At 39.7% G+C, this 13,689-nt stretch overlaps 1 protein-coding gene across 2 annotated transcripts; it reads left to right on the top strand.

Annotated features, from left to right (window-relative positions):
- Positions 1-253: 253 nt before the first annotated feature.
- LOC133411525 (acyl-coenzyme A thioesterase 2, mitochondrial-like) lies at positions 254-8,709 on the top strand. Of its 2 annotated transcripts, none has more exons than XM_061694029.1 (6): positions 254-444; positions 2,592-2,630; positions 3,293-3,770; positions 5,139-5,326; positions 6,878-7,248; positions 8,325-8,709. In XM_061694029.1, the coding sequence occupies exons 3-6, from the start codon at positions 3,299-3,301 to the stop codon at positions 8,560-8,562; spliced, it is 1,269 nt and encodes a 422-aa protein (XP_061550013.1). In that variant the 5' UTR covers positions 254-444; positions 2,592-2,630; positions 3,293-3,298; the 3' UTR covers positions 8,563-8,709. The 2 variants fall into 2 exon arrangements, with proteins under 2 accessions (XP_061550013.1, XP_061550012.1); XM_061694028.1 differs by having other exon boundaries at positions 2,592-2,633.
- The last annotated feature ends 4,980 nt before the right edge of the window (positions 8,710-13,689 follow it).

Below are 13,689 nucleotides of genomic sequence, written 5' to 3'. Positions count from 1 at the left end.
ATGCCGAAAGAAGAGACCTGCTTGTATGAGTTGTACGCGAAGAGTTTTCAACTGTCAAAAAGCTCGTTACACGTTTCTACTCAAACTGCAGCCTGATTATTACTTTGGCAACCAACTAAAGATGACGTTTAACGATATTAATAGTTATTTTAGCTTCGGGCTAACACCTGGTCAAAAAAAATAATTGATAAATAAAAAAGAAAAATCATAGCGTTTGGTGTGCGCATGCGCAGTTGGTGTCCAACAACAACTGAGTTGAGCGTTCCTTCCGAAACGGGGTTGAGCCATGCTAAACATTCCCGTTAAATCACGCACGAGTTAATCTTGCACATAAAATGTCCACAAATGAAGCTTGCAGTGAAACCTATGAGCTTTAACAACACAAGACAAGACGCAGGGGACACGTTAAACCGGACCAAAGTGACCCAACTTTCGTCCTTCGAGGTAAGTTATTTTTTGTCTTGTAAAATTAGTGTTCTCTATGTTAATTCAAAGGTTTTTAATACGAGCTGGTGCAACACTATTTAGCAGAGGTGGGACCAATGCATTCCTTTGCAAGTCACAAGTAACTCAAGTTTTTGCCCTCAAGTCCCAAATCGAGACAATTAAGTCCCGAGTCAAGTCGCAAGTCGGTAAACGCATGTCCCGAGTTAAGTCGCAAGTCCTACTCTTTGATTTTCAAGTCCTTTCGAGTCATTTTACCAACAAAATACAAATATATTTTCATATAGATATTTAAGTCAGATTAATATGTACATATTATGTACTGAATTTATATGTTTAACATATTTTTCAATCCATATTTATTTATTTATTCTATTTATATTTATTTATTTATTCTATTTATATTTATTATAAAGCCAATCACAGGGCACATAGAAACGAGCAAGGATTCGCACTCACATTCACACTTACGGGCAATTTAGAGTCTTCAATCAAACAAACATTTCTAGTGAGGTAATTTCAAACACAAATATAGATTTCAGTTTAAACTTGGCATTTCTTGTGAGTATCAAAAACACAAGGCATTAATTTAAAAAAGAAAAAAGAAACACACGTTTGTCATCTTTTTATAAAGGTACAAGAAGGTACAGAAACGACACAGGCTTGCATGTAATAGTTGTCATCTCTGCTCTACTCATCTTTGCCCTTCAATAGCAACTTTGTGTTGACTCAGCATCTGACCCAAGTTCAAACACGGTCCAAGGTGCACAGTTTCCTCAGGTAAAAGTGACATTTGTGGGACAGACAAATTTGGCAAAACACTCGGGCGGCTCATTCTGGCAAGCTGTTTCTAAGGGCGAAGTTTAAAACGTTCCATCTTCTAAAGGGGCACGTCGTCAGGCTCTTGCAGTCTTTTATCCTTTTGTCCCTAAAGACCACCGTCGTGGGGAGTATCTGACTAGTCTGCCTTTTTGACATAGCAACATAAGCACTAACAGTGCTGCAGTACATTCTGGGACTTGTACTTGTAGTATCAACTGGCCCATTCAAACAACTGTTTAAAAGCTGCTTTCTTCTACACGGCATACGTCGGCCATCTCGTGCATGTAGAAGTAAACGGCATTTGAATAGCCTTCTATTGTAGTAGCTGATGCACTAGTAAGACATCAGGATTCACGCATGTAGAAGAAAGTGTTTTTAATTAGTGACTGAGTGTAGTGACTGATTCACAACTTTCAAGTCAAGACTTATTCAAATAGAGTAATCATCAACTGTAGTGATTGATTCACAACTTTGACATCATGTATAAGGACAAAAACTGTAGTTGCCCACTATATTGAATGATGATCCACATTTTGAAACGCTGTCAACAGTAGTGATTGATGCACAAGTTTGACATTATGCATAAGAAAAAAAATAGTTGTCCAATTTAGTGACTGATGATCCACTTTTTAAAACACTGTCCACTGTAGTGACTGATGCACCATTTTGACATCATACATGTAGTGACTATGGCCCGGTTGTCATAGCAACCCCAATAACTAGACACAGGAAACCTGGTTTATATCATTTGGAGCCGTAAAACCTCCTCATGACTTTGCACAGCTGACTAGGGGAGGAGGTGATTGATGACTGCTGAACAATGGAACACGATCACCCCCAGTGGTGGTTAGAGACACTGCCTGTGGACATTGAACTCCCACATTTGTAACAAACAAACCTCCAGGAATATTCTAATCGTATGCCTTTATGTCTGTGTTATTAATGTGTCAGTTTACAGGTTCGGCTATGAGACTTTGAGAACTGTCCTCTTGATTTGAAGCCAAACAGTATGAAATGATTTTGTATTGAACAATTAGTTGATTTTCAAGACTAAAGTTTAGACAATCATCCTATATGCTTGATCTACGAGTAAGAGTACAAAGTAGGGAGTATTTAGATTAATATGTGATTTTTAAACACATTAAAAAAAAAAAAAAAAAACATTTCTGAGCCAAAATGTAGACTACATTTGAATCGATGGGCACGCTCTTCTCCACTTCCCCTGTCCCGCATGAAGAGCAACTTATTTTTTCCTTTTTCCGCCTGTTTTGTTTTCCTTTTTTTGTCCTCTTTCCTCGTCTGAAGCTTCTTCTTTTTTCCGACAGGCTCGGAGATAGACCATCCACAGGGCCAACTGATCTACGGTAGTGAGTAGAGCATGACAATTGTTGTCAGAATGTACGAAATTAGTGCCTAATAATTTTAGGGTAAAATACCAGCTTCACACAAGTTCCAACTTTGTACTAGGTCAACACGCTGTAACCTATTCACGCACATTTTAAGTCCAGCCACACACAATTTCCTATTTTTCTTTACGTACTGTATGCCTATTTTTCTTTTACCAGTATTATTTTCTTTTTTTTTAGTACAATCCCTCTGCATTGTTTCCCTGTAGGTTTCCCTTTTAGATTTAATTAAATATTCTATAAAATTCCACTTCCTGAGTGTTTTGTGTGTGTTTGAGTACAACCGGAAAACCGCTGTCATCGAGAACTCTCATTTCATAAATGTAGCAGCCTTCTAGATAACAGAGATTGATAGAAGTTTTTTGTCGCTTTTCCTGAAGTTTACACGCATAAAAAAGAGACGTGGTGTCCCTTTACGAGACAAAGATAGTTTGATTGTAACGTTAAACCTAAGTCGAACTAAACCGGAACTAAACCAGGCGTTGGCTTCCAGTGTATTCTTTTCCAAAATTAATTACGTTTTTATCCAAAACCAATATACGCTACATGCATAGGAAAACTGCTTTTTTAAATAGCTGACCACTGTAGTGACTAATGCTTCTTCTCTTGCGCCCTTTCAGTCCAGCATGTTCCCTCAAGTGCACCTCCATCTTCTCCCTAGCACACGCTGCCTTTTCGACGAGCCCATCCATGTAAAGGTGGCCGGTCTGGGGTCCGGGCAGGTGGTCACCATGAGGGCCCGAGCCACCGACGAGCGGGGGGTGGTCTTCTGCTCGGCGGCCATCTATCGGGCGGACGGCGGCGGGGAGCTGGACCTGTGCCGGGACGCCGCTCTGTGCGGCACCTACGAGGGGGTGGAGCCCATGGGCCCGCTGTGGTCTATGCGGGCAGCTGTCCCCCACAAGTATTTCCATTGGAGTAAGGCGCTGAGTCCTCATGTGGTCAGGTTCTCAGTGCACGACGGCGTGGACGTGGAGGAGGAGGAGCGGGGAGGTGCCCTAGCAGAGGCCACCAACGAGAGGGTCCTGATGGGGGAGGGCGTCACGCGGGAGGTCGTCAACCTCGGGAAGTGTAGCACGGTGTTGTTCATACCACCAGGTTAAGACCAAGCTTCTTCATTTAAAACTTCAACCAAAATGCTTTTAAAATCTAACCCTAGTTAGGTTTTAAAAGTAAATATTAAACATTTGACAAAGCGGTATTGTATAGTTATTAAAACATTAACAGGCAATGTACTGCCAATTAAGTTTCCAGTTGCTGAAGAAAAAGCGCAAAGTAACATTTATTTGGTAACAGTGACAACAAGTAACATCACAACAAGCAAATCAAAGCAACCTGTTTTGCAATCGAGATGCATACTGCTTATCAAAGGTCTGCAGTATTTCTTTAAACACTGCTTTGTCAGCATGTTGAATGGCTTCGCGATAGAACTGGTAACGGAGTGAGCGTGCATCATATATGCTGTCACGTTTATACTTGCATTGTTGAGCAAAGGCTTCTTTAATTGCATGCTGACGGGACTTGGCAGGCCCTCAATGTTTCCTCGTGTTTTTTGTTCTCAGCTGAAGAAATTCGGCGGAACGGTTGTTTTAGAGGCGGCACCGTGGCCAACTAAGGACCGGGGATTCAAACCCCGGCCTCGTGTGTGTGTGTGTGTGTGTGTGTGTGTGTGGAGTTTGCATGTTCTCCCCGTGCCTGCGTGGGTTTTCTCTGGGTACTCTGGTTTCCTCCAACATCCCAAAAACATGCATGGTAGGTAGGTTGAAGACTCTAAATTGCCCGTCGGTGTGAATGGGACTGCGAATGGTTGTTTGTTTCTATGTGCCCTGCGATTGGATGGCGACCAGTTCAGGGTGTACCCCGCCACTCGTCCGAAGATAGCTGGGATAGGCTCCAGCACGCCCACGACCCTGGTGAGGATAAGCGGTACAGAAAGTGGTTGTTTTAGATGGACTTTTTCACTTTTTTTCAACTGCGAGGTTTGTTGTGTTGGCATGTTTTGTTCCGATATATGTTCCATACAAATTTGCGATACCAGCTTGTTGTTGTGAGAAGGCTCTCCATCAGGCTAGCCGTCGGAAAACGTAGCTTCGAATACGCTAACACTTTCGTTCTCTGTGCAGCTCTCTATCTTTGATAGATCTTTGCACACACATTTCAAAAGTAAACGCACACGTCCTTGAATATCTGGAACTCGCCAAATCAGAGGGGGGTCTCGCCCTTCACTATCTCTGATTGGACCACCATGGGCTTAATGTGTGTCTGTTGTTGAACCAAAGGGTTTTCAAGAGTCGCAGAGACTTTCATTTCCCCTCAAATGGCTGGCTGCACCAGTGCGACCTAATTTTTTTTTTTTATAAGCACATTGTTGAGAAATTAGGGCGCATGTGCGACCAAAATGATCGCACTCTTGAACCCTGCTAACTCCAATGACAAATGTGCTTTGATTTGATGTGACTACCGCAGGTGAAGGACCATTCCCGGGCGTGCTGGATTTGTCCACCTTTATGTCCGAGAAGCGAGGCAGCCTGTTGTCCAACAAAGGCTTCGTGGTCCTGAGCGTTCCCGTCTTCTACGACAAACCAGCCAACATCAAGCACTTGGAACTGGAGTACTTTGAGGAGGCTCTCCGCTTCCTACAGCAGCACCCCAAGGTGACCACACCATAAATCAATCCGTCGTTATCCTAAATTGAAACACTAACACATGCTTAAAACACTCATTTGAAACAATAAACCGAAAGGCCAACTAACTTCAAACACTCATCCTGTCTAAAAACTCTAATTTACGGAAGACTCTGTGCGTAGTGAACACATGAAAGGCCCCAGGACCCGGTAGCTTACCTGGGTGGGTGCTCAGTGAATCTGCATACCAGCTGGCCAGTGTTGTAACAAACAACACTTCGCTGGACCAAGTCATAGAACCACCATGTCTCGAGTTCTAGCATCATCCCAGTGCCAAAAAACCATCAAATCACTTTACTCACGGTTACCGGCCCGTAATACTCACTCTCATTGTGATATAGTGCTCGGAGAGGCTGGTGAAGGAGCACATCGTGTCCAGTCTCCCTTCCCCGCTCCACCCTTTCCAGCTCCCCTACCGGTTGAACCACTCCACTGAGGACACAGTTTTCTCCGCTCTTCACCTGAGTCTTGCACACTTGGAAGAGAACACCACTCGTCCAGATATTGTTCCTGGACTTGATTTCAGCGTTTAATACCATCATTTCACCACATCTGATAGACAAGCTGGGACAGCCTGGGCTTCAGCATCCCCCTGTAACTGGCTGCTAGACTTCCCTCACCGATTGATCAGTCAGTGCGGGTTGGACAGAACACACCTCCAGTGTCATCACCCTCAGCACAGGGTACCCTCAGGGCTCTGTCCTGAGTCTTCTGCTGCTCACTTGAACTAATTCACTGCCAGATGTTTTCAAAGCAGAATTCCCCATATTGAAAGAAAAAAACGATTGTTGAAATTTTTGTAGATTTATTAAAAAAGAAAAACTTAAATATCACACAGCCATAAGTATTCAGATGCTTTGCTCATTATTTAGTAGAAGCACCCTTTTGAGCAAATACAGCCATGAGTCTTTTTGGGAATGATTCAACAAGTTTTTCACACCTGCATTTGGGGATCCTCTGCCATTCCTCCTTGTATATCCTCTCCAGTTCTGTCAGGTCGGATGGTGAACGTTGGTGGACAGCCATTTTCCGGTCTCTCCAGAGATGCTCAATCGGGTTTAAGTCAGGGCTCTGGCTGGGCCATTCAAGAACAGTCACGGAGTTGTTCTGAAGCCACTCCTTCGGTATTTTAGCTGTGTGCTTAGGGTCATTAATTAAGGCCAAAAAGTTCTATCTTGGTCTCATCACACCAGAGAATTTATTTCTCACCATCTCGGAGTCCTTCAGGTGTTTTTTTTTTTTTAGCAAACTCCATGCGGGCTTTCATGTGTCTTGCACTGAGGAGAGGCTTCCGTCAGGCCACTCTTTACAATTAGCGATTCACCTCCTAATCTTTATCTTCCACACAAAAGCTGTGCTGATCTCAAATCTAAATCAATGCAACGCCACTATCCACAGTGATCCAAACCCTAACCCAAATTTGAAGACCTAATCTGGACTTCAACTCCAATTTGAAAGCCTAACCCTGGTGTTGGTATTATTATGGTGTCACTGTCAGTTAGTTGTTGTTTGTGCTTCCAGGTGGGCAGTGACGGGTTGGGCGTGATCGGGCGTTCCAAAGCGGGCGACATTGCCCTGTCCTTGGCATCCTTCCTGCCCGGCGTACGTGCGGTGGTCTGGATCAACGGCTGCAGCGCCAACATCGGAACCCCTCTGCACTACCGGGGCCGACAGATCCTCTCCCCCTTGACCGCGAACCTGACCAAAATCATGCTCACCTCAGACGGCACCAGGATCATCAAATTCTGTGTCGGGGACCCCAATGGCAAGGACAACCGAACCAGCCGGATCCCCGTGGAGAAAGCCAGTGCCCACTTCCTCTTTCTGGCTTCCGAGGACGACCTCAACTACGACTGTCGGACCTACATGGAGAGCATGGTGGCACGACTCAGGTGGGGAGATGATGTAAAAAAAAAAAAAAAAAAGTTTTACATTCACATGTGAACGTAAAACTGTTTGAGGATAAAATATTTCATAGTCAATTTTACAATTTATCATTTATAATTTATCATGACTAGTCAATCTGCTATTTAATAAAATATTTTTATACCATTTAATAAAATATTTTTATTAAATGGTTTATTTTACTAATATTTTTATATTTTATCTAAAATAACTTTTATGATTTTTTTTTGCTCATTATAATTTTGTGTATATATATATATATATATATATATAGATTTTTTTTTTCCTTCATGATTTATCAACACACTATTTAATCAAGTACATATTTCAAATGGTTTATTTGTGTAATATTTGTATTGTTTAAGTAAAATATTGTATTGTAATGAAAATAATTAATGCTAATTCTTAAACCCGTTGGACAATAATTATGCCACCACTTAATAAAATACAGTAAATCAAATTGTCTTTTTGACTAATTTTGTATTTTATGTAAAACATACTTTAATCAATTATGATTTTATTGTTTACAATTGATTTAATTATAATCCACTATAAAGTAAAATGTCAAATTGTTTATTTTGCCAATTTTTGTATTTTAAGTTAAATCATGCTTTTTTAATACATTTAATTGTAGTATATCAAATGATATTTAAAAGGTATACAAACAAAAAACTAAATAGTTTATTTTACAATTTTTATGTTAACAATAAATGAATTACAAATGATTGAGTGAGATGAATGATTGCATTTTAACTAACCAGTGTTACAATGAGCACAAAAAAACAGACTTGTTTTCCTCAACAAAATAAATTAACATTTGGTTTTCTAAAAAAATGCAAAGCAATTCTAAAAATTCTCAAATTTTTTCCCCCCTTGAAAAATACATTATATTCTCAAGCTTATAACTATTCTAAACAAATATTACTTTAGTTTCTTCAGATTTAGACATTTCCAAAAATAATCTTAACTTTATTCTCAAACAATTCAAGGTTTTTCTTCTTCTAAGATTTCAAATTTTTGACTCGACTAAAAACCAACACATTTTTCTTCTCGATTCACTCAGGCGGGCCGGGAATGAGAATGTGGAGACCGTGTGTTACCCCCGGGCCGGTCACCTCTTGGAGCCACCCTATGGGCCGCACTGCCACTCAGGTCTGCATGGGTACCTGCGCGAACCCGTCATATGGGGCGGCGAACCCCGAGCTCACGTCCGCGCTGAGGTGCTCGCTTGGAAGAAGGTGGAGGAGTTCTTGAGAAGCCGGCTGAGCTGCCCTCACACCAACACTAAAGCCAAATTATAAACTGAAGGATGCGGAATACATCGAATTTTTTTCTTTGCAAGTTTTTAAAAGAAAAATTGTGACGTGCAATACCAGTTTCTGGAATCAAATTGTATTTTATGTTATAACCTTTTTTTAATCATCTTTTTATCATCAAACATTGCACAATTCCCCCCCCAAAAAATCTACTTTTTTCTTAAAAAAAAAAATTATTCTCCTGTGATTACACCTATATTTATTATGAATATTATTTATATTATTATCCCTTTTTCAAGACGACTCTGGCGATATTGATTGTTTTCCTTGGGGGAAAAAATTCTGAATTTATTCTGGTAAATTTGCAACTGAAAAAAAAATCCTATATTTAAACAAGATTTCAATTTTCTTTTCAATAATGGTATCATGAGATTTTTTTTGTGAAAAATGTAAAGGTTTTTTTTATGCTTGATGGAGTGTTCGAATTATTACCTGCAATACTGTCGCAGTTTCAATCTCGATAAGCTTGTATTGGCTCTTTGTGCCTTCGGGGGTGCAAATGAGCCACTGTTGTAAAAGTAGAAGAATCTGATTGGGTGTGATGTTGCAAACGAGCTGTGTTTCTATCCATAGAACTCTTGAATTTTAATTTATAACTAATTATGATAAGCATTGGAATGATTTTGATGAGTTGTCAATAGCCGATCCATTGCGTTTGTTTTGGTAAAGTTATTTCTGTTTGTAAATCATATTGTTGGCCTCGGATGATCAAAATGGTAAATTGTTGTTTTCTATTATTTTGTTCATAGCAAACAATGTTCTGTTCATAATAATATAATATAAAGCTATGAACAATATTTTGTTCATAGCAAACAATGTTCTGGGATTTATGTGACTTGCTCAATTCTCAAGAATTAATTTAAAATGTGATTACTGTTTTATATTGTTTTGAAGTTTATTTTAAAAGAAAAAAAATAATGTCATAGCAATAAAGTGAATAAGATTTGTAAATGTTTTTTTATTCTTCAATTCAAACAGGCCAATTTGACCAGTTTTGTTCAATCATACATAATATAGCAATGGAAGGCAAATTACATTTATTTTAAGAAATTAAATCAGAAGAATAAATGTGACAGTCACCCTGATATCTGTGGTCATGAAGTCCTTTGAACGCCTCGTGCTGGACCACCTCAAGAGCGTCACAGGTCCCCTGCTGGACTCCCTGCAGTTTGCCTACTGAGCAAACAGGTCTGTGGATGATGCAATCAAGATGGGACTGCACTTCATTCTAGAACACCTCTATGGCGTGGGGACCTATGTGAGGAGCGTGTTTGTGGACTTCAGCTCTGCGTTCAACACCATCATCCCTGAACTCCTCTCCTCCAAGCTTCTCCAGCATAGCGTCTCGCCTGCATTCTGACAGTGATTTCATTGCTTCCTGATGGGTAGTAGAGAGCAGGTGAGGCTGGGGGACACTACCTCATCGACACGCACCACCAGCACCGTGCCCCAAGGATGTGTCCTCTCTCCACTGCTCTTTCCAACCTAGACGAACGACTGCACCTCAACACACCTGGCTGTCAAACTCCTGAAGTTCGCAGACGACACCGCAGTTAACGGCCTCATCAAAGACGGTGACGAGTCTGCGTATCGACAGGAAGTGGAGTGGCTGCAGCTGGGGTGCGACCGACACAACCTGGAGCTGAACACGCTCAAGACTGTAGATATGATCGTGGATTTCAGGAGGCATCCTTCGCCACAGCTGCCCCTCATGCTGTCCAACTGCCTTGTGTCAAACGTCGAGACCTTCCAGTTCCTGGGAATTACAGTCTCTCAGGACCTAAAGTGGGAGTTCAGCATCAACTCCATCCTGAAAAAGGCCCACCAGAGGATGTACCTCCTGCGGCTTCTGAGGAAGCATGGCCTGCCACAGTTCTTGAGGCAGTTCTACACAGCAGTCATCGTTCACAGTCTGGTTTGGTTCTGCCACAAAAAAGGACAAACTCCGACTGCAGAAATAATATGTATGCTCACATAAATTCAGAATTTTTTTTTTTGTTGAAGAGAAGGAGATTTTTTTTCTGGGGAAAAATGAGTTTTTATTTTTTAAAATACTAATAAGATTGTATTTTTGAATCTGATTCAAGATAAAATTCCCTATTTTACTCTAACACGATGCCCTTTTTCCTCTAATACAATTATTTTTCTTCATGAAATTGTGACTTTTTATCTTGAAAAATACAACCTTTTTCTCATAGTCAACTTTTTTCCTCAAAAAGAAATACAATTTTATTTTCAAAAAGGTCTTTATTCTTGCAAAACATTTTACAAAAAAAAAAAATCTATAACTTTTAGTGAAAAAGTAGAAAAGGTTAAGCGTATCATTAGTATTGTAATGAATGTGATGTTGTTTTGGCATTGCTGTCTTGTTAAATGGCATCCATGTAATCATGTAAATGTCATTGTGGTATTTTCATTCGCTCGTTGTGCGCGTGTGTGTTGTGTTTGTGTTGGGCTGAGGTCTGGAAATAATTAAGATAAGAGCACACTGGCGTCTCATGACTATATTTAGCTGACTGACCAAGTAAGTGAGTGCTGTTCACGTTGCTCACCGCCATATATGAGAAACGCACACGTTGACGTGTGCAAAACAGAGCTCTTCTACACAAAAAAACTCACCCGTGTACATGTGAAGCTCGTTTAGGTTGACAGAAATAACGCATGGAGGTTTTTAACACACATGCCGACCAGTTGCCTTTCGGCGAAATTCGCCGTTTAGAACTCCAAATAGGCCATTTGCGTAAATCGTATAAATCTGATGCATTTTTCCTGAGCGTGGGGGGTATTTTTTTTGTAGTTTTGACTGTGCATACAGACACAGCAACATCAGAATTTGTACATTCACATTTCATTTTTTATTAATTTTTTTGTTCATGCTGTGGTTAAAAAAAAAAAAAGAAATTGAAGTTACTCACTATTATTTTGTATTTTTTTTATTGAGGTTCATGCTGTGGTAAAAAAAAAAAAAAAAAAAAAAAAAAGAGAAGTTACGCACTATTTATTCAGTACTTGAGTAATCATTTCACTGCGTACTTTTTACTCTTACGCAAGTCATTTTTTTGGTGGACTACTTTTTACTTTTACTTGATTCACATTATTGTCAAGTAGCAGTAATCTTACTTGAGGACAATGTTTGGCCACTCTACCCACCTCTGGAGCGGACATCCTCTATTGTCTTATCTTTTTGCTCATCAGATCAGCCAGTGTGGTATTTGTTGCGCAAGTCTTTTGTATTTTCACGTTGAGGTGCTGCAGGGGCCCTGGTTGTGGTCCCAGCGGAACCGCGAAGCACACGTAACATCGACGAAAAGAACTGATCCGCTAGTACATTTTGTATTAGTTAGGAAACGCAGCTACAATTATCTAATTAGTTTACTGATGTTAATGTTAAATGTATTAAGCGCTGTTAAGGATTATGTCACAACACAGAATGAGCTAACTTCAAATTCAGAAATGGCCAATAAAACCAGAAAAATATTGTACTTAATATTTTCCTGGAGGATGCATTTTGGATTAGCTTTAGATGCCTGTAATAGTGAAAAATGATGTGAAACAGACAATGATTTTAGTCAATTCTTTTCCAGAATGAGAGTGCTTAAAGCGGAGGATGCTATTCATGTGGTGCAGCTTGAAGCAGGCATCAGGTGCAGGTGCAGGTGGGCCTGCTTCAAATTGGAGGCCAGAACAAAAAAAAAAAAAAGCAAAGAAATGAGGCAAATTTTATTTTAATCTTAAATTTGTACATCAACATATACTGGAGCGGTGTAAATAATTTTTTTCTGCGCGAAGAATTGTATTTATTTATTTGTTTGCCTCTTTAGAGTCTTCCAGATTGGTTAGTTTATGGTCTGTTATGTTATGTGCATCTATGACACCCCACCCATAATCTTTCATGAAAATTACTTTTTTTTTTTTACTTAGACCACTGTTGCACTAAACCTTTTAAACTTTTTAGATACATCATAATTTCCCAATATAGGAATATTATTTTATTAATTTTAACGAATTCATTCATTAATCATGATTATTTAACATCATTAACAATTCCAACTAAACTATTTTTTTTAATTGGAAAAATGTTCAAATCTGAGGAAATTCACAATTTCTGTAATCATTGGCATAGAAATCACCAAGATATAAATGCAGCGCGTTTTATTTTCGCCATAAAATCTTAAATCACTCTCCTGCAAAATGACAAAAATGTAGGTAGCCTGCTCTAGTTCTCAGTGGCTCAAATATTTATGTAGCTACCTCAGCCATCTTGGATCAGGTGACATTCAAAATCAGTAGTTTTTTTCTGGAGGGGAGAAACAATATCATTGGAAATCAATTTTGACTACAGTATGGACAGCAACTATTAGACCTGATTCTGAAACAGCAATGTGGCTCATTTACACATTTCTCCGATCCCAGCATTTAAACACAAATACGACTTATATACAGGCAAACATAAATTAGCATTTTTATTGTGGTTATTTTAAACCATCAAACATCTGTTACTTAAGCATAAATATGGCAGTAACACAGAAAATGAAAGAGCCAACAATACTCACAGGTGCATTTCTCTGTGTTTTGTAAAAATAATTCAAAGTGCTACAGTTTAGTTTCTTCTTGACGTCCACAATCAGCCAGAGAGGCAACAAGGACAATGTACTAATTTGAGCTTTAATCTCAGATTTCTCTGCCATCTTGTGCTGGACACCATTGGAGCTACTGAGAACTAGAGTGGGCTAACTCCTTTTATGTCATTTTGCAAGCAATTGATAGAGGTCTTACAGCTGCAATAAAATCTGGGCGATTTATAGCTTAGTGATTTACATGGCAACGATTACTTGTTACTGGATACTTTTTTTTTTTTTTTTTACAAAAATTTCGTCTTCGCTCAGATTTTACAATGGCAAAATTGGAGTTAGTCCTCTCTATTTCTCAATGGCTCATTTAAAAAAAAGATTCTTGACAGGTATGCTCGGAAAGAAAAATGAGCACCATATGGTTTTTAATGCGGAGCAGACCTCAAAGATCAAGTCACCCGAGGACCATGAACGCACCTCAGGAAGGGAAACAACTCACACATTCCTCACACCAGTTATGTCAAGTATGCGCTGAGCTTCC

The sequence above is a fragment of the Phycodurus eques genome, chromosome 13 (genome assembly GCF_024500275.1).
Source record: "Phycodurus eques isolate BA_2022a chromosome 13, UOR_Pequ_1.1, whole genome shotgun sequence".
NCBI classification, from domain to species: domain Eukaryota; kingdom Metazoa; phylum Chordata; class Actinopteri; order Syngnathiformes; family Syngnathidae; genus Phycodurus; species Phycodurus eques.
The sequence above is the reverse complement of the archived record's forward strand: the minus strand, read 5'-3'. Positions and strand labels throughout refer to the sequence as shown.

Excerpts from the sequence above, each read along its gene's own strand:
- LOC133411525 (XM_061694029.1), top strand. The coding sequence starts at position 3,299 with ATGTTCCCTCAAGTGCACCTCCATCTTCTCCCTAGCACACGCTGCCTT. Across the intron at positions 3,771-5,138 it reads GGTGTTGTTCATACCACCAG|GTGAAGGACCATTCCCGGGC; the intron begins GTTAAGACCAAG and ends TGACTACCGCAG. Across the intron at positions 7,249-8,324 it reads AGCATGGTGGCACGACTCAG|GCGGGCCGGGAATGAGAATG; the intron begins GTGGGGAGATGA and ends CGATTCACTCAG.